This window comes from Tiliqua scincoides, chromosome 5 (genome assembly GCF_035046505.1).
Source record: "Tiliqua scincoides isolate rTilSci1 chromosome 5, rTilSci1.hap2, whole genome shotgun sequence".
NCBI lineage: Eukaryota > Metazoa > Chordata > Lepidosauria > Squamata > Scincidae > Tiliqua > Tiliqua scincoides.
Window position 1 is genome coordinate 100567842 of NC_089825.1, and position 20211 is coordinate 100588052.

The 20211-nt window shown below is 47.0% G+C and overlaps 2 protein-coding genes across 2 annotated transcripts; both read left to right on the top strand.

Annotated features, from left to right (window-relative positions):
- The first annotated feature begins 11981 nt into the window (after window positions 1-11981).
- Window positions 11982-12911, top strand: LOC136652613 (olfactory receptor 5J3-like). The gene has a single exon (XM_066629542.1). The coding sequence runs from the start codon at window positions 11982-11984 to the stop codon at window positions 12909-12911; it is 930 nt and encodes a 309-aa protein (XP_066485639.1).
- Window positions 12912-17983: 5072 nt separating this feature from the next.
- On the top strand, window positions 17984-18922 carry LOC136652614 (olfactory receptor 5J3-like). Its single transcript, XM_066629543.1, has one exon. The coding sequence runs from the start codon at window positions 17984-17986 to the stop codon at window positions 18920-18922; it is 939 nt and encodes a 312-aa protein (XP_066485640.1).
- The last annotated feature ends 1289 nt before the right edge of the window (window positions 18923-20211 follow it).

A 20211-nucleotide genomic window follows, 5' to 3' on the forward strand; every position in this document is an offset into this window, starting at 1 on the left:
TAGTAGCAGTCCATATTCAACTTTCTAGGCCAGTACTTCCAAACATACCTCTATCATGACACCCTCCATGCTGCAAATGCAGCACTGGGAACCTGGATGTAGGTGGCAATGATACATGATGTGATGATGTCATCGCCAATTAGTTCCATGTTGGAGACCATGGGGCAACCATGAAAACAGTAATAAAAGGCTCAGGAAAGACAGGAGGGCCCTTCCAGCAGCGGAAACCTTGCACGTAGAGCCCACTCAGACTCTGTTCTGCTGTCTTTGCAGTCATGCCATGTACTCACTGCTGGGCAGCCCACAATGCCCATGTGTGCTCATTGTGATGCCCTAGGGTGTTGTGATGTAGACTTTGGGAACCCCTGTTCTAGGTCCTTAATGGACAAGCCTGATTTTCAGCCTTTCGCGGAGTAGGGGGGGGGTTACACAAAATGAACCTTTCGGTGCGTGGTGGAACAGTACATCTTGTGAAAGACCATTCCTGCCCAGATAAGTGGCTGAACTGGGTTGTAGAGACATGGGGAATGAGATCTTAAGGACATAAGGGCAGAAGCATCTTAGCTAATTTAGGTCAAAATTCACTGCATATTGAAAGCAAGTGTATCAAGGTAAAAGCTTTTAGCCAAGCTTTCCCCATTATGTATAAGGTTCCCATTGTGTAAAGAGGGGTTTTAAAAAAAGATGTCATTCAGTATGTCAAATCCCATTTAATGTCCCAAAGAATAAGGTCCAGGAATGGCTCAACTGTACAGTGTTTTTGCATGTTTGATTTGGTTCTGAGCTTGCCATGTGATAACAGAGTCATGTGTTCTTCCCTTTGTACTCAGCTTGTAGCTCAATCCATGTGTTTGGCCCCATACAAATGGGGCCTTTTGTGCTGCCAGAACTATGCACTGGCACTGCAAGGTCCTTTATGCCTGTCCTGAAAGATTGTACACAGTTCAGAATGGCAGATAGAGAAAGAGCCAGGTAAGGAACCAAATGTTCCCTTACCCAGAGGAGACCTCCAGAACCTGAAACATCCCTGTAGGATGTGGAACATGCTCTGGTGGTGCGGCTACGTCAATGGGGGAAGGGAAGTGAGTTGTGTGCATCTCAATGCCAGCTTTGAATTGACATAGTCACTTGCATTGTGCAGAAATTCCAGCAGAGAAGAAAGGAATGCGTGAACATTTGTAGGAAAGAACATGGGTATATGTGCCAGAGGGTTTATGGGATCCGCTTGCTGAATCTGTCTACAGTGTCTACATATTGAATATGGTGGTACACTATCACCCGGCCCCAGGGAAGCAGGTCTCCTCAAGAGCAGGGGTATGCTCAGGAGTAGGGGTCTCCAGCAGTGAGTACTGCTCAGGCCTGGTCCCCAGTCTGAGAGCCTCCCCAGGAGTAAGGCCTGAGATCTTGCAAGATCTCAGACCATTCACATGGCTGAGTGGAGCCGGCCAGGCCTACTGCTGGGCTCATAAGGGGCGTGGCAGCCAGAGGAAGAGGTTGCTCCTCCTTTGGCTCCTGCCCGGGGAAGCAATAGTGACCCCGTAGCCTTACTTCTGCCTGTCCCCAGCCCTGAGGGGCCAAGAGCATCCCCAGTTGGGGCAACCTGCCTCTTCACCCAGGTGAAAGCACTCCCTGGGGAAGGCAGGGGGCTGCAGACCTTGGGAGGCCACCGGGACCTGCCTGCCCTCTCCAACTGGGACTCCTCAGTGGGCCACTGGTCCTCCTGCCTGGATGGGACCCAGGGATCCCAAGTGCTGACCAGTCTCCTTGGTCCTCCAGCAGCCCCTGGACAAGCTGCCCGGGGGAACTCTGGCCCACCACACCAGCAGGCTGCATCAGGTGATGCCACAGGGACCCGCCAGAGGAGAGCACCTACAAGCTACCCACTTGAGCCAACAGGAAACAGACCCCACACTGGATGCTGCTCCCACCTTATTGGCTCTGTACTCCTGGCGTAATTCATTCTAAGCACTGTGATGGACTGCCAAAGACTGGGCATGTGGGCCCTGTGAAGCAACAGGGCCCCAATGAACGTAAAGTACTTGACATGATTAAACCAACCCTCTAAACCACTTTTCCAGACTCAGCATATCCTTCCGCTCAAGGGTACGTCAGCTGGCCATCCCACCTACACTGAGAGGGCCCCGCCACCTTGGGGGATGGACATCACATACACATAGATAGGCCACTATGTAGATAGGCTGCAATGACCCTCAACAAGAAGTTCACCCCCCCACTGCAGCCCCTTTTTCCATAGTAAGAGTGCGTATCTATCTATCTATCTATCTATCTATCTATCTATCTATCTATCTATCTATCTATCTATTTTAGGACACAATCCAAATGGACCCTCGGCTCTGTGCAAGCATGGACTTGGCCAGCATGGACTCACCTCTCCACCGGGCTAGTGGGGCCAAAAAGAACTTGCGTCAGCTCAAGGGACAGTTAGGATTGCACCCTAAGATAGATTTGGGGAGGGGAGAGGGAAAACAGGGGCATTCTGGGGCAGGGGAGGACAGGTGGGCACATGGGCAGCCCAGAACTGGGTGGAGGGTGGAGCCAGAATCCGGCCCTAACCCTGCTTCTGGGCAACTGAAGTTGGTGCAGATTCAATTAGCCCCATTGGGGCTGCTGCTACGTTACCTGGGGTAAGAGGAATGTATTCCCCTTGTCCTGGGCTGATCCTCAGGCAGCCCCAACCCTGCACTAGATAGGGGGCAGGCCACCAGGCCTGCCTGTTCCAATGCGAGTTAGGATTGAGCTGCCCAGCATTAATCCCTGCTAACTAGGGAAAGTGGTCATTCTCTAATATTTAGCAGGAGAGCAGCTGTGTAGTATTTATTTCACATTGTGAGCCCCTTTGAGACAGGGAACCAATTTTGCTGTAATTTTCTTTACCTATGCAAATCATGTGTTGCTGTTGCTGTTGGTATATGGTCCTCTGTAGTCTCGTTCTGCTTATGTTTAGAACAGGAATCTTTTTTTATATTTATTTATACAGGTATTTATATACCGCCTTTCTTTGGTTGTCAGATTTCTGGATTTTAATCCAAGAAATTAAAATCCAATTTTAATTCTTGGATTTTAATCCAAGGCGGTTTACATAGGCAGGCTGTTCTAAACCCCCATAGGGATTTTTACAATTGAATAGTTCTAGTCTTTCCTAGAACTCCTCCTTCCAGCTGGATTCCTTCCCGGTCTGGCCTCTCTCTGGCCCTTCGCCTCCTCGCTCCACTTGACAGCAACTCCTCTCTGCCACCGAGGGTCAGCTCATCAGTATATCAGCGTGTCATCAGTTCTTGGGTACTTCCGGTTGTTTTGAACTGGCAGCCTCAGATCTTCAGGCATACAAGGCGGCAGCTCGACCAACTGAGCCAGACCTCCTGCCTTTATGCAATATACATATAAATGTAAATATACATTTAGGACAGAAACCTTTATATACAATATACATACAATAATTTGACGCTCTGAAATTGAACACATGAGTCAACATTTGCCTCCCTGGAATTGCACTTTAACAAGTGTATAGAAGAGAGAATTTCAGCAGGTGCAGCTTGTCATCTGTGGGATGACAAGTTGCACCTGCTGCAATTCTCGCTTCTATACACTTGTTAAAGGTCCAGCATCCCTAAAGTTGAAAGTTTGAGCACCCCTGGTATAGAGGTCAGGGACAGGGTCAGCAGGTGTGATCCTTTCAACTACCTGTCCCCAGCCATGCATTCATTTCTCCCTTGTTTTGATTCTCTGCTGGGCCCCTGTGAACTGAATTGTGAACTGCTCATATAGCAAAGTAATCATTTCCCCCCCTTAATAAATTCCCAACGTCATCTGAATCCCCTCGGTGAAGAAGGAAATGAGGGAAAGGAGAAGATTTGCATGCAGACATATGAGACTGTTGCTGGCAGGACGTGCTTTAGACAAACAGAACCGGGGACTTAAATTGTTACTGTCAGTCTTGTGCTAAGCTAATGCAACAGATCCCTGACAAATTAACACACCTCCCCTGCCATGCAGGTGTTTGTGGCAACGTTACACCTTGTTTCCTTCCAATCTCAATGACAATGCAAACTATAATTTAGCTTAATTATAGGATTGAGTCCTCTATTATTATAGCATCTTGGGGCATGTTTTTCCCAGCACATTTATCTTTGTGAAAACAGTTTGATTAGTTTAACTTTATAGCGCTCTTTGATTCCCCCCCCCCACTTACCAATACTTCACCCATTAAAGCTGCATATATTCTAGAATAGGGGTGTCCAAACTTTTTGGTAGGAGGGCCACATCATCTCTCTGACACTGTGTTGGGAAAAAAGAGTTAATTTATATTTCAAATTTGAATAAATTTACATAAATGAGTACATTAAAGATGGAACTTATATGAATGAATGAAGATCTTGCAATAGCTCATGGCCTATAAAAGTTCTTGCACAAAGCAAGGCTGGTCTTCACTTTGTTGCCACTGCTGCATCACAGATGTGAAACAACTAGTAGTGGAGGGAGTCTTTGTGCCACAGCTCACACGAGAGGTCGAACAGTTGGCCGTCACGCTGAGAGCAGTTGCATCGGGCCAGTGCAGGCTCCAGAAAGTCTCCGGAGGGCCAGAGCTCACTGGAGACTGGGGACTCCCAGAGGGCCGGATTGGATGTCCTCAAGGGACGCAAGTGGCCCCAGGGCTGGGGTTTGGGCACCCCTGGTCTAGAACCACTGACAGCCCAACCTTACCTAAATCCCTGCTCGGTGATGAAGCAACTTCTGCTATATCTTGCGGGAGATTTGTGGCTGCTGGAGGTCTCCTTGGGGTAAGGGAAAATTTGTCCCTTTGCCCCAGGGTAAGCATCAGCAGCTGCAATGTGTCAACTTGGATCTGTGACATTAATATTGCTGGTGGAAGTCCACTGACCCATGCAGCAGATCAGGTCCAGGAAGGGGGGGTTGAATACATTGCACATCTGCTCCACTTATCCCGCCCAGCTCCTGGGCCCGATCCTACCAACCGCGCCCCTGCTGCATCTCTGTTCTGCTGTGTGCTTTTCTCTGCCTTGTCTTCTGAAAGGTGGGGATGGGGCCAAAGTGTTCCCACTGAAAGCCATAATTCAAGGGGAGGTAAATTCCCCCAACTTAGTGACTGTGACCTTTATTTTGTCCTCTTACCTTTTTTTTAATTACATATTCCTTTCTCCTCAAAGTAACTTTGTGCTGCTTAATATATAATCTTCTTTATCCCCTGTCATCTGCTGCCATCTATTGGTTGTTTTATAGGGAAAAAAAAAAACCAACTATGTATAAAATGGAGTGTTCTCAGAGAGGGTCAGAACTGAGTTTTGTTCCCAAGTTCATTGCACAACATGACCATGATTTCTTCTAAAATGGGATAATAAGTTTCATTAGATTTTTAGATTTAGAGAACTTTATTGGCATTAAAAGTTTAATTACAAATCTATATAGTGTAGAGGTGACTTCCGCTTCAGATGAAATTCTGTGGAATACATGGAATTCCTTGTTTGACAGAACCTTGCTAGATATGAGAGTAAAAGCCAATCTCATGCTGTTTGGGGCTGGTTATAAGTTCGGCTCTGCCCAGACACATATTCATTGTGAATGGCTGTACCTGGGTACATTTTTTACACAGCATAAATCTATGTATACTGCACATGGATTGTACCTACTTTGAATGGGGCATGTGAATAACTGTACTCGGGCACAAATTTATTTATTTATTTATTTAAAGGATTTCTAGACTGCTTTTCTAAAAACCCAGAGTGTTGTATAACAAGACATAAACACATAGAAATAAAAACATCAGGATACAATATTAAAATAAAGACCACGGAAAACCATTTAAAATATTTAAAATTGTGTAACCAGGTACACACACATGCTGAAATGAAGTTTAAAATGTGAGCTGCCTTGTTGTCTAACAGCACAAGCTCAGGAGATTCCCACACTGTTGTGGAATGATGACACCACAGGGCTGACTTGAACTATGCACACAATGGGCAGCCCAATCCTGAGCTGCCCAGCCTCAGCAGCACCAAGAATGGCTGCTGCCAGATCCTGTGCACCCTGGGCTACCGCAGGTGGCCCCTCAGGAGAAGGGAACTTTCATCCCCTTCTCATGGGCAAGGTTGCCGGTTAAGTAAAGGCACTCATGTAGGGCGCTAAGCCCTCCACGAGCACCTTGGACCCACCTCCCTCCCTCCCCCGGCATGCCTCCCGCCCACCCCATCCCCACCCCTGCCTCCCCATGATGCCTCGCCCTGCCCTCTCTCCACCCCCGCCAGCCTCACCGCTCCCCGGAACGCCTCCTCCCTGCCCCCCTCCCCGCCCTGCTTAGTGTGCCGTGGCTCGGCGGTCCACGAGACTGCCAAGCCACAGAGGCTGGGCTCACACCCCACGCTAGATCAGCGCTAGCACCAGCCAGCACTGGGCTAGCACAGGTGGTAGCCTCACAGTGAGGCTCTCAAATATGCCTTATGGCACGTTTGCAACAGTGCGCAGCAGCACAAAGCCGCAGCACTGAGCCCAGGATTGGGCTCTAAGTGGGTGCACATGCATGTCTCAAGCACCCCAGTGTTCAATCTGAAACTGAGTCAAACTTTTGTTTATGCCCCCCCCCCACAAGTCGAACCTTTGCAAACCATTAATTCAGTCTCTTGCAAATGCTCCAATGCGCTTCCTTTGGAGGACGAAACTGCAGAGTTATGGTGTTATATACTATAAGGATCATTGTAAAAAGCCCACAGATAGTGGGCTTGAACATCTGCACGCTGGAACCTACATCTGCTGCCTTCTTTACATAAGAACATAAGAACAGCCCCACTGGATCAGGCCATAGGCCCATCTAGTCATGTATCTCACAGCAGCCCACCAAATGCCCCAGGGAGCACACCAGATAACAAGAGACCTGCATCTTGGTGCCCTCCCTTGCATCTGGCCTTCTGACATAGCCCATTTCTAAAATCAGGAGGTTGCACATACACATCATGGCTTGTACCCCGTAATGGATTTTTCCTCCAGAAACTTGTCCAATACCCTTTTAAAGGCGTCCAAGCCAATCCCCATCACCATATCCTATAGCAAGGAGTTCCACAGATCAACCACACGCTGAGTAAAGAAATATTTTCTTTTGTCTGTTCTAACTCTCCCAACACTCAATTTGAGTGGCTGTCCCCTGGTTCTGGTGTTATGTGAGAGCATCTCCCTATCCACTCTGTCCATCCCCTGCATAATTTTGTATGTCTCAATCATGTCCCCCCTCAGGCGTCTCTTTTCTAGGCTGAAGAGGCCCAAACTCCGTAGCCTTTCCTCATAAGGAAGGTGCCCCAGCCCCGTAATCATCTTAGTCGCTCTCTTTTGCACCTTTTCCATTTCCACTATGTCTTTTTTGAGATGCGGCGACCAGAACTGGACACAATACTCCAGGTGTGGCCTTACCATCGATTTGTACAATGGCATTATAATATTAGCCATTTTGTTCTCAATAGCTTTCCTAATGATCCCAGGCATAGAATTGGCCTTCTTTACTGCCACCGCACACTGGGTCGACACTTTCATCTACCTGTCCACCACCACCCCAAGCTCTCTCTCCTGATCTGTCACAGACAGCTCAGAACCCATCAGCCTATATCTAAAGTTTTGATTTTTTGCCCCAATGTGCATGACTTTACACTTACTGACACTGAAGCGCATCTGCCATTTTGCTGCCCATTCTGCCAGTCTGGAGAGATCCTTCTGGAGCTCCTCACAATCACTTCTAGTCTTCACCACTCAGAAAAGTTTGGTGTCGTCCGCAAACTTTGCAACTTCACTGCTCAACCCTGTCTCCAGGTCATTGATGAAGAGGTTGAAAAGCACCGGTCCCAGGACAGATCCTTGGGGCACACCGCTTTTCACCTCTCTCCATTGTGAAAATTGCCCATTGACACCCACTCTCTGCTTCCTGGCCTCCAACCAGTTCTCAATCCATGAGAGGACCTGTCCTCTAATTCCCTGACTGTGGAGTTTTTTCAGTAGCCTTTGGTGAGGGACCGTGTCTTTGGACCAGCTGATGAGAGGTGGGCTAGATATTTAGGGCTGGAAGTCTTACTTCTTAGTGCACAATGCAAGCAGTATGGCCTCCACTTGATGCACCTTCTTTGTTGGGTGGTGTAGACTTAACTGGTTGTCTTGGGAGACCGAGTAGGATTTGGACCTCAGTTGTAACACCAGTGTTACATGTACCACTAGGTGTTTTAGATTAAACACTTCAATCATTTTTTTTTTTTAATTCACACATTTTTCTTAGGAACCACTGATAGCAAATTAAAATGTTCTTCCTGAGATTTTTTTGCCTGTGTAACTTACAAAGACTGTGTGTGTAGCTCCTTTTTGTGCCTTTCCCCTGGGAATTAATTAGAACAAGAGTACTACGCTATATACATTAGAAACTGAATACGTTTTCGACCGCTGTCTTCAGGTAAGAGGCAGAACCATGTTGCCTCCTTGAATTCTGTTTGTAATTCAGCTAGGACATATGGTCTTGCTGCAAGGCAAGACCAAGCTCCTCCACCTTCCCTCGTAATGATGACATGCTACAAGGAAAGAGCAAATCGTAAGGCAGCATCTTCTAAAGGTAAATGATGCAGGATGGGGTTCTCCTACCTGTGCAGCAAGATTTAGAATTGGTTGGTGTCACCAGGATCGGGCCCTGGCGATGCAGCCATACTTGAGAGCAAGGGGATCCTCAGGAGTAAAGGACTCCTCAGGAGTAGGGAAGCCATGTGAGTACTACCTGGATACAGCCCACAGGCAGGGGACTTCCTCGGGAGTAGACCCAAAGATCTCATGGCTGGAAGGGGTGGACACAGCTGGGGTGGCTGCTGGGTTCAAGAGAAGCCCAGCAAGCAGAGGGAAAGTTTGCTGTTCCTGGTGCTTGGGTTCCACGAGAGTGGTTGAGGAGTGCCTAGGTAAACCCATTACCTTATCATTACTGGACCCTTGCCTTGGAGGGTTGGGAGTTGCCCCTCCGTTTTGAAGGTTGACCCAGACCCTCAGCCGGAGAGGGATCCTCAAGGAAGGGCTGCCTAGAGGACTGAGGGTGAGTGGAACCACCTGGGAGCCCTGAGAGGCATCACAGCACCTGGGCAGTGGGAAAAACCGGGCAGACCAAAACAGCAAAGCAGGCAACCCGGGCTGGGGTACTATCAACACCACATGGCAGCCATCTGGGGGGCTAGCCCCCAAGTAGCTCCAGAGGTGCCCTGTAAACCCTTGGTAGCAACGTCAAAGATCCTGCTGAAGCCCCAATTTCTTACCTGGAGATTGTGGACCTGTTGTGGACTATGGACATTTGTATGCCCTACCCGTGGGGTTTGTACCTTACCTGTGAGCAAGGCTCAGGTCCCTGTGAAGGAACTGGAACCTGATGAATGTTAAGCATTTGACTCGAATAAACAGGCTTTGCCAAGACAGCCACCGGTCCCTGTGGTTGCTGCCGAAGCAGGGTAAGGGGAGCGTCTGAATTGACCCCGGACCACCTGTAGACCCCCCCCCCCAGGCAGGCGGCAGGATCCTGCCATGGCACAAAAGTCAGTTAATGATTGTCTCAAGGAAAGGTGCTGCTGAGGTCCATTAGGAAGAGAGGCAGCTCTTGTACATAATTGCAAAATTATTCTTATGTATCCTACATTTTTCTAAATTAAAGACCTAACACAGATAGTGACAGTAGCTATGAGCAGATCTTTGCCCTGAATAACTATGGTTTCAGATTGTGGCTTCAGAGCTTTCGAGGAAGGAGAAAAAACATAGCAAAATGAGAGTTTGATGTCGGCTATATTTCAAGCTATAAAGAAATTTCGGGCTCAATCCTACCCAGCTTTCCAGCACTGATGCAGCCATCCCAAAGGGGCATGCTCTGTGACTTGTGGGGTGGGGGGCAGTCATGGAGACCTCTTCAAGAAAAGGAATGTTTGTTCCCTTCCCATGGGGCTGCATTGTGGCTGGAAAGTTGTTTAGGATTGGGTCCTAGGATCAACTAAATCTGGTTCTGTTTTGCATGGGACTAAGAAATGGCTAATTTTATCTAGATTTGGATTTTTTTGACAAGCAACAGAATGAAGATAAAGTATTACTCACCCTCTTCCTCTAAGCTGAGTTCCTCATTCAAAATAAAAGTTAAAAAAAAAGAACCCAAGTTACATCACCACATGAGGTTTGGGTCCCACAGACAAATGTCATAAAGCCTTCACTGCTGACAGCGATCTCCTATTAAACTACCACAAGTGTAAAAACTTACCATGTCCTCTTCTAACAATCTTAATGTTGTTATGACCCTTAATTTTTGTTAAGATAATCTAAAAAGCCTAGAAAGAAAGTCAAAGTGAATGGTCTGGTTCAACACTGAATGCATCAGGCAGCCAAAATGGTACACAGTTTATAACCCTGTAATAGTAATGTGGGTCCCTATGACAATTTGTTGGACAGGTTAGCAGAAAGCATCAGTCTATGTGCCTTTGTGCACATGTGTAGAGGGGAAAAAGGGGAAGCAAGCACCTGTTTCTTCCTCTATGCAGCTGCTTGGCATGAATTCACCTGTAGGATCATCCAAAGCAATGTAGGATTCTTTGTTTGGATAAAGATATAAAAGTAGAAGCTTACTTCTAGATGACTATCAGCTCAATCCTATCCACAATTTATGGCAATAGATCTGGTGGACCACTGCTGTAAATCCATTTATAATGGGACAAATGGTGTGCCATCATCTGGAACTCCAGAGGTGCTAGCGTGAATTGCATGCTCACCAGCCCAACCAGACCACACTGGAGTAGGTAAGGTGGTGGCAGGAGTGGGCCTTGGGTAGTTCAGGTGAGGATCAGGTTGGGGAAGGAGTAAGGCAGGGGTGAAAGGGGGAAGGGGGGATGGATCCTGGTGGATGCAATTTGCATGGGGATCCTCTCCCCCTTTCCCAGCCTGGGCCCACCCCATTCCTCTCCTTGATCTGGGCTGACTGAGTAGGATTGAGGAGACCCATAGGCAACCAGAATGCCTACAGAGAGGTAAGTAAACAAGTTGTTGTTGCTGTTGTTGTTTTACTTAGCTCTGGTTGACCTCCTAGTCACCCCCTCCCATAGTGTACAGCACACATTCCATTAGGGTGGCTGCATGCTGTGGAGCAGCAGAGGATAGGATTGGGCTGTATCAGGGATGCCCAAACACTAGCCCTGGGGCCACTTGTGGCCCTCGAGGACTCCCAATGCGGCCCTCAAGGAGTCTCCAGTTTCCAATGAGCCTTGGCCCTCTGGAGATTTGTTGGAGCCCGCACTGGCCCAACGCAACTGCTCTCAGCATGAGGGCGGCTGTTTGACCTCTAGCGTGAGTGTGGGATGAGGGCTCCCTCCACTGCTTGCTGTTTCACATCTGTGATACAGTAGCAGCAACAAAGGAAGGCCTTTGTGCAAGGCCTTTTATAGGCCTTGAGCTATTGCAAGACCTTCATTCGTTCATATAAGTTCACCTTTAATATATTCATTTATGTAAACTTATGTAAATTTATTCAAATTTTAAATGTCAATTCTTTTTCCCCCCAGCCCCTGACACAGTGTCAGACAGATGATGTGGCTCTCCTGCCAAAAACGTTGGACACCCCTGGGCTGTATGGTTCATTATGGGATAGGATTGGCTGTATGATTTATTATGGGATCATGCACATGTCTTGTAATGGTACTTAGGGCCCAGTCCTAACTACTCCTATCCTTTTCCAGTGCTGATGCAACTTCAGTGCAGTCCCAAGATAATGGAACAAACATTCCCTCACCTTGAGGAGGCCTCCATGACCACCCCCACCACTGCAGGATGAAACACACCCCTTGCTGGCACAGATGTATCAGCACTGGAAAGTTGGTTAGGATTGGGCCCTTAATCTTACAAAGTACTCTGCAAATGCAGCATGTTTTCTCATTCTCTTCTACTATCTCTTTGTTCAGTGAGGAACACCTTTGTGCTCAATGGATAATCAAACCGGGGTGACTGAATTCATCCTCCTAGGACTCTCCAGTGACCCCAAACTCCAGATATTACTGTTTGTAGTGTTCCTATTGATTTATTTGATGACCTTGTTTGGCAACTTGGCTATCTTGACAGCAATAAGAGTTGACCCTCATCTTCACACTCCCATGTATACCCTCCTTTCTTATTTAGCTGTCCTTGATGTTGCTTTTTCCTCTGCCACGGTTCCTAAGATGCTGGAGAACTTCCTGAGAGAAAGAAAGGCCATCTCAGTGCAAAGTTGTTTTGCACAAGTCTTCATTGTCACAACTGTTTGTGTGGGAGAAGGTGTCCTTATTTCTGTCATGGCCTACGATCGATACGTAGCCATCTGCCATCCCTTGCATTATATGGTCATGATGAATAAGCGGATCTGTTGTACCCTGATGTGTGGCGCGTTATTGATCGGCTTCCTCTTCTCACTAATCAATACTATCCCATTGATTACTTTACACTTCTGTGGCCCTAACTTAGTCCACCACTTTTGCTGTGAGCCTCCACAATTGTTCAAGCTCTCCTGCAGCAGCACGTTTGCAAACCATGTGGTGATTTTAACCACCGGCCCACTAGTAGGTATGGGGGCTCTACTGCTAACGTTGGCTTCCTACATTCGCATCATCTCTGCTGTCTTAAGGATCAAATCCACGGAAGGGAAGCGTAAAGCCTTCTCCACTTGTACATCTCATCTGACTGTTGTCATTATATGTTATGGAACAGTTTTCTTTAGATACCTGAGAAACACCACAGAAGACTTTCAGGATCAAGAGATGCTCCCTTCTGTTGTCTACTTGATTCTGACTCCCATGTTAAACCCCATCATTTACAGCTTTCGTAGCCAAGAAGTGAAGAGGGCTTTATTCAACATAGTTGTGAAGAAGACTGGACAATGAAAACACACACAAATTGTTGCATATAAAAGAGTAACACTTCTATGTCATCTGGTACAGCAATATTTCTACTGTTCTCTCACATACATTAATGTATATTTTATATAAGCATCATGTGTTCATAGGGCCCTGATAGCTTTTGAACATTATATTGTTCTCTGTCTTCTCCAAGTTAAGACCTGAGATAATGTTGTGGCTTAAAATACAAGATCAAATGTCTGCAGTTCAACTTTTGTGTCACTGGTCTTTGTCATGTATCAGCCTACATTACCAGGCTGTTGTAAGGATACACAAATGAATGATGCCGAAGTGCTTTCGCTCCCCCAAACTGAAAATGGGGTCACAGAGAGAGTCATATATATGCATTTAAATGAGATGAGTTCAGTTATAGTGGGAGTGTGATTCCACCTTCAAATGCCCAGCACATCACAGCAAACAATGAGGAGGATAATAATAACCAGTCAAGAAATGTAAAACTTCAAATCAGAATTTTTCTTCTTAAATTTATTTATTTATTCACTTGCTGGATACTTGTGTTTAGCAATGGTATTTAGCTACTTAAAATCCATTTTCACTCCAATGAACTTTCCTTTGATTACAATGAACAATTTAAATGGTGCACAACTACCCCATGTCTGGCAACACCCTGTAATTATTCAAAGTCATGGTTCCATTGAATGACATGACCAACACCGCATTCATGTTCAGGTTGAAAGTCCCTTTGATTTGAAACTTCACATTACAGTTTTTAGACTTCAGGAAGGGCTGCTAGCGTGCCTGTATGGCAGGCTAGCAAAGATTGCCATGCCTGCCCCCCTGATTGGCTGGTTCACCTGAGGGGGCGGGACAACTGGCTAGATCTAGTGCGCAGGCGCTAGATCTAGCTCAGTCTGTTCCTGGAAGCGACCAAATTCAGATGCTTCCCAGGAACAGGAGAGAGACTGCCCCATGACGGGACTTGGGGCGCGGGTTGCCGCGCTGACAAGCTCCCATCACCAGCAGCAGTGGGCAGCCTCTCTAGTCAGCGCTGCGCGCTCTGCCTAGCCGGTGGGTGGGCGGTCGCTGTGCGCTTTGCTTCGCCATGTTCAAAGCGGCGGGCTCATGCCCCCTGCGAGCGGCGGCGGTGGGGGGCTGCATCGTGCACTCTCCCTGCCGCATGCTGGGGGGCCTTCAGGCTCACACACCCCGCGCATTTTCGGCGGCGGGTGTCCCCTGGGGGGTCCGTGGGGGGCGGCTGACACCTCCCCTTGTGGCTGTAGAAGTGTGGGGGGGTAGGCAGAAGACCTTCTCAGTGTCCAATCTAAGTCAGCAAGGACAGGGGTGAACCAGAACCGCTCTTTGGATGCTTGACCGGCTCGGGGAGGCAGGCTGGCTAGCCCCTGGTCTGAACTTGGGGGCCTCGCAGGGATGACATAAAGGCATAGCAGTTCGGCTGACTTACCCTCTTCGGGCGATGGTGAAAGGCGGGCTTAATAATAATTGAGCTACGCCTGGAGTCGGGTGGATGCCCTATGAATTTGGGGGATGTAGACGGCTAGGGCCGTTTCCCCCACTTAGAACTCCGCACTTGCGATGGGTATTGTTTACCCTGTTTTTGCCTTGTTGCTCTTGTTGTAATTCAATAAAGTAGCCCATTTTAATCCCATACTTGTTGTTGGCTGTATTTATTTGGGGAATGCATGGTAAGACAAAGGGCTGTGACAGTGTGACTCTATGGTGAATGAGGAGTTTTGTGGCCAAGCAACCACTCCTGGTACATGTGTAGTAGCATGCACATACAGGGGACCACTTCGTACCACTTCCCTCTAGTCTACCTCTGCTGTCAGGACAGTCCATCTTTCCTGCTTTGTTTAAAGAGTCCATATGGAGAAACAAACAAGATAAGGGGGCAGGACTGCTGCATTCTGGTGCTAGAAGCTTGACGTTCTGGCCCTCAGCCCCCCGCATCTGCCCTCCCACTGCAGGATACAGCTTGTACTCTTTTGGCACAGCTACTTTGGTGGTGGGGGTGTAGTTAGGATTGGGCCCTTACATATGTAATTACAGTTTCCATGTTCATTTTCTGGGTCTAGAAGTGCGGTCTCAACAAAGTGCAGTCAACCCTGCAAATGCTGGAGCAAGGTGCTCGTTGTCTCAATCCAGTCCTCTCCTTTTATGGGGTTCAGGGGAATTGGGATTCTCTGGTGGCTGCTCCACTGTGAGAAACACCAGCCCAACCCCTTGGATCTCCCTTGGCTATGGTCAGCTGGATGAACTTGACCAATGAATAGTTGTGAGCACAAATCAAAAGGATGCCATTGTTTTCTTCCTGGTCTGTTACGTGGGCTGGTGTCAGCCACACTGACGTTGTCAATACCTCTCTCAGATTAAAGCTTTTCTCAAGGGCAAGTAGGTTATAGAGGTCATCAATGGAGTTTTATTAGGTGACTAACGTCCCAGTCCTAGCTAACTCCCTGCATGGTGTTGTAGTAGCAACAACATGGTGCCCACTGAATCCTACAGGGAAGTTTTGGCCTCAAGGAGCCTCCTTGGGGTAATCCCCCACCACCACAGGATGCAGCACATGCCCCTTGGCACAAATGTATCAGTGCTGGAAAGTTGGATATGATTGGGCTCTGTGTTTGTACGTATGTATGTTGATTATTTTTGTTCCTTTCCCCTGGGAATTAATTAGAAAGGCACTGTATGGGAGTACTACATTATATACATTAGAATCTATTTTCCACCACTGTCTTCAGGTAAAGGGTGGACCATGTTACCCACTTGAATTCTGTTTTGTAACTCAGCCAGTACTTATGGTCTTGCTGCCAAGCAAGGCCTCATCTGACCTGTGATTATGTTAGCAAGAAAGTCAGAGGACCACATCTATGCTTGTTATAGCATACAACCTGAAAAGCATTTTATTTTTTAAAGAACACATGAATCAAGATGATCCTGTATCTTCCATCATTAACTATGACATGTTAACAAGAAAACAGCAAATCTCAAGGCAGCCTCTTCTAAAGGTAAACAGCTGGGGAAGTTAGACTGGGTTATATCACCTGTGCAGTGAGGTTTAGGATGGAGGGGGAGGGGGTTTAATGGATATCTCAAGGAATGCTGCTGCTGAAGTTATTAGGAAAAGCAGCAATTCTTGTATATATTGCAAAATATTCTTTAGTATCCTATGTTTTAGAAGTTAAAGATATAACAAAGAGATAGTGACACACATGAGCTATGAGCACATTTTTGCTTTGAATAACTTGGGTTTCAGTTTGAGCTTCAGAGCATTCAAGGAAGGATAATTTTTTTTGAAGTTTAAATTGAGCATCCTCAAGAAATTTCCTCAATTAAATCTAGTCCTGTTTTGCATGGAACTCTGGCTAGTTTTGTCTGGATTGGGGACAATGGGCTGCGCAATTCTAATCCGCTCTGGAACAGGCAGGCCAGCTGCCCTGCCTCATATTCATAGTGGGATTGGAGCTGCCTGCGGCTCAACTAGGGGCAAGGGGAATTCATTATTGGATAACACAGCAGCAGCCCCAGTGGGTCTACTCAGATCTGCGCCACCTAAACAGATTATCTGAGCAGCTTGGTACTGCACCAAGGTGCCCAGGAGCAGATTTAGGATCTGGCACAAGAACTGGCACAGGATGAAGCAAATGCCCTATTGGATCAGCACAGGAAAGTTGGATAGGATTGAGCCCTGTCTGACACCGTCTGAGGATCCATTCCCATCAGAGAGTGAAACTGCCTGAGTTTACCCTCTGGTCATGCTGTGGAGGCAGAGAGTGTTTGACCTTTCACACTCCCAAAGCAGGTAGGCAACTGTTTCAATGGCTATAATGACAATGTAAGAGTCAACTAGCTGCTTCAGGGACACAATTTGGGACAGGAAACATAATGAAGACAATGTGTTACTTACTCTCTTCCTTTGAGTTGAGCTCTTCATCCAAGAATAAAAAGAAAGTCCCAACTGCATCACCACATGAAGTTTGGATCTCAGACATACAGTCAATCCTAGTTATATGTATACCACATGCCCATAGATTCGCTTGTCTGTGAGGAACAGGAGTGCAACTTTCCTTGTTCCATTTGCAGTCTCAGCTCAGCTATCTGTGGCCTTCTGACGGTCTCTGCAGCATTCACAGCCACCCTGAAGCTATCAGCAGCATCCATGAAATGATTCACAGTCACCATTTTAAAAGGACTCTGCACAATTTTAAAGCCATTGGCACCACTTTGAAGGTCTTTGCTGCATTCAGAATGCAGCGGAGACCTTCAGCATGCCACAGTCATCTTCAAAATGGTGCCTGTGAATAGTGTAGATAGCTTTAAAATGGTCATAGGAAGCTTCAACAGGGTACAGATAATTTCAGAATGTCAAAAGAGAACTTCACAAGCTATCTACCACAGCAAACCACACTGCTGCCTCTGCTAGATCTCCATTGCTGGAGATCTCCACTGAGGATCTCCACTGCTGCCTGGTTAGATACCCGTCACCCTAACCACATTGATTCTTTACAATCAATGACTCCATACCTGCAGATTCTGTATCAGCTGGGGTTTCCAAGAACCTAACCCCAGTAGGTAATGAGAATTGACTGTCATAAACCCTTCACTGCTGACAGCGATTTCCTATTAAATGATCACAAGTGGGGGAAAAAATGTACTATGTTCCCTTCTAACAGCAACTAATGTTGCTGTGACCTTAATAATAGTGTAAAGTGTGAACTAACCAACAAAGGCTTGAAGGAAAGTACAAATTAATAGACTGGTCCAACAATGAGTGCGTCAGGCAGCCAAAATGGCATTTACTTCATAACCCTGTAATAGAAATGTGAGTCCCTGTGACCATTTGTTGGACAGATCTCACAGTCCACTGCTGTAAATCCATTTATGATGGTGCAAAAGGTGTGCCGTCCACTCCATTGGGTGGCTGCTTGCTGTGGAGTTGCAGAGGATAGGACTGGGCTGAATGATTTATTATGGGATCATTGCACATGTGAGGAAAGGTACGGTACTATACAAACGCATTATGATTTCTCACTCTCTTCTCCTTTCTCTTTCTCCAGTGAGAAACTCCTTTGTGCTGCATGGATAATCAAACCAGAGTGACTGAGTTCATCCTCTTAGGACTCTCCAGTGACCCACAACTCCAGATATTACTGTTTGTAGTGTTCCTATTGATTTATTTGATAACTTTGTTTGGCAACTTAGCTATCTTAACAGCAATAAGAGTTGACCCTCATCTTCACACTCCCATGTATGTCTTCCTTTCTCATTTAGCTTGCATTGATATTGCTTTTTCCTCTTCCACAGTTCCCAAGATGCTAGAGAACTTCATGAGGAAGAGAAAAGCTATTTCAGTGCACAATTGTTTTGCCCAGGTCTTCTTTGGCTTGGGTCTCATTATGTCAGAGGGCCTCCTCCTCACTGTGATGGCCTATGATCGATATGTAGCCATTTGCCACCCCTTGCATTATATGGTGATGATGAACAAACAAGTCCGAATTGGGCTGGTGTTCAGTGCTTTGCTCACAGGCTTTCTCTATTCACTGCTCAATACTCTTCTGCTGACCACCTTACACTTTTGTGGACCCAATGTGATTCATCACTTCTGCTGTGAGCCTCCACAGCTGTTCAGGCTCTCCTGCAGCAGCACCTTCAGAAACCATATGGTGATCTTCATCCTTGGGTCACTGTTAGGGGCATGGGCTCTACTCATAACTTTTGGTTCCTATGTCCGCATCATCTCTGCCGTCTTAAGAATCAGCTCCACGGAAGGGAAGCGCAAAGCCTTCTCTACCTGCTCATCTCACCTGACCATTGTTGTGATGTATTATGGAACTCTTTTCTTTAGTTACCTGAAGCCCACCTCACAAGACTTTCTGGATCAGGAGATGGCACCCTCCATTGTTTACTTTATTGTGACGCCCATGTTAAACCCCATCATCTATAGCCTGCGAAACCAAGAAGTGAAAAAGGCTTTGCTTACTGTGATTGTCAGAAGATTGGAAAGTGAAAATGGTTGAAAAGAGCTGGGCATGAAAATATACTGTAATCTTTTCTGAGTTGTTTGACTCTTGATGGTGATGTATACCAGGGATGGGAACTCAAGTCAGGTAACTCGGACTTGAGTTGTGATAATGTATGTTTTTCGCTGATTCATGGACTTGTGAGTCATGTGTGTGGAAAATTTAGGAAAACTCTCAAGTCAAGGGGCCCCTGACTCAGCACTCATCCCCACATGTGCAAACTTGAGTCTGCTGGGTCCGGGTGAGCTTGTTTACTGTTTTTGCAGTGTGAATGAATGAGCTCTTTTGATTGGAAGGAAGGAACAATGATTGTTGGAGAAAGGATGGGTGCTCTGATACTTTCTTTGGCTGAGATAGGGCAGAAGGAGGAGCCAAAGGGGGTTCTTGTCTAATGATTGACTGGGGAAGCGCAGGAAGGAGGAGGAGACAGGGAAGCAAGGGGGAGGCGCTTTGTAGCGATCATGCTCCTTTTGGCTGTGTTGTTACTTGGGCAGAGAGAACCTTATTGAATGACTGGCTGGAGTGGGACTACTTCTGAGTATAGCTGCCAAGGATTGAGTTGTTTTAGTAAGCCTTGCAGCTGCTGCGTGTGATCCCTCTCCCTCTTTCTGCTTCTGTCCTCTCTCTCACACAGTGCTACCCACCTTCTCCTGCCTTCTTTAAAGATGGGACAGGACATCAGGACGTATTAAAAAGAGTATTCACACACACACACGCACACTGGGAGCAACCCCATTTTTTCCATGGTGGGCTTTTCGAAGGGGGCGATTGGACTTAAGTCCTATCAAGTCATGAGAGGGCGATTTGGCAGCTCGGAAAGTGCCCCCATTATGACTCATTTTCAAGTCAAATCATGGGAGTGGCGACCCTTGACTGAACTCAAATTGCACTGTGCTGGATTTTCCTATCCCTGATCTATACAGGCGTGCTCCCATATCTTTGGGGGTTCCATTCCAGAACCCCCCACGGTTAAATGAAACTGCAGATACTGGCGACCACCCACCATTCTCCAGAGGCAAGGGGAGCTCCACTCTCTTCACCTCTGGACGGCCTTCTGAGACCAGCAGAGACCATGCAAGTCTGTCCACAGCCTCTGTTGGGCTCAGACTGACTCTTTGTCAAAAACACGACTTCCTTTTTTATTTTTTTGAAAATCCAGAAGTAGGTTTTTAATGCCTTATTAGGAATTAGGAGGCCTCAGGAAGCCCTCTCAGGTCCAACAGTTAGGGTCCCTAGGGAATGGGGTGGGGTGGGGAAGGAACAGGGAAGAGACTAGGGCGGAATGG

Excerpts from the sequence above, each read along its gene's own strand:
- LOC136652614 (XM_066629543.1), top strand. The coding sequence starts at position 17,984 with ATGGATAATCAAACCAGAGTGACTGAGTTCATCCTCTTAGGACTCTCC.
- LOC136652613 (XM_066629542.1), top strand. The coding sequence starts at position 11,982 with ATGGATAATCAAACCGGGGTGACTGAATTCATCCTCCTAGGACTCTCC.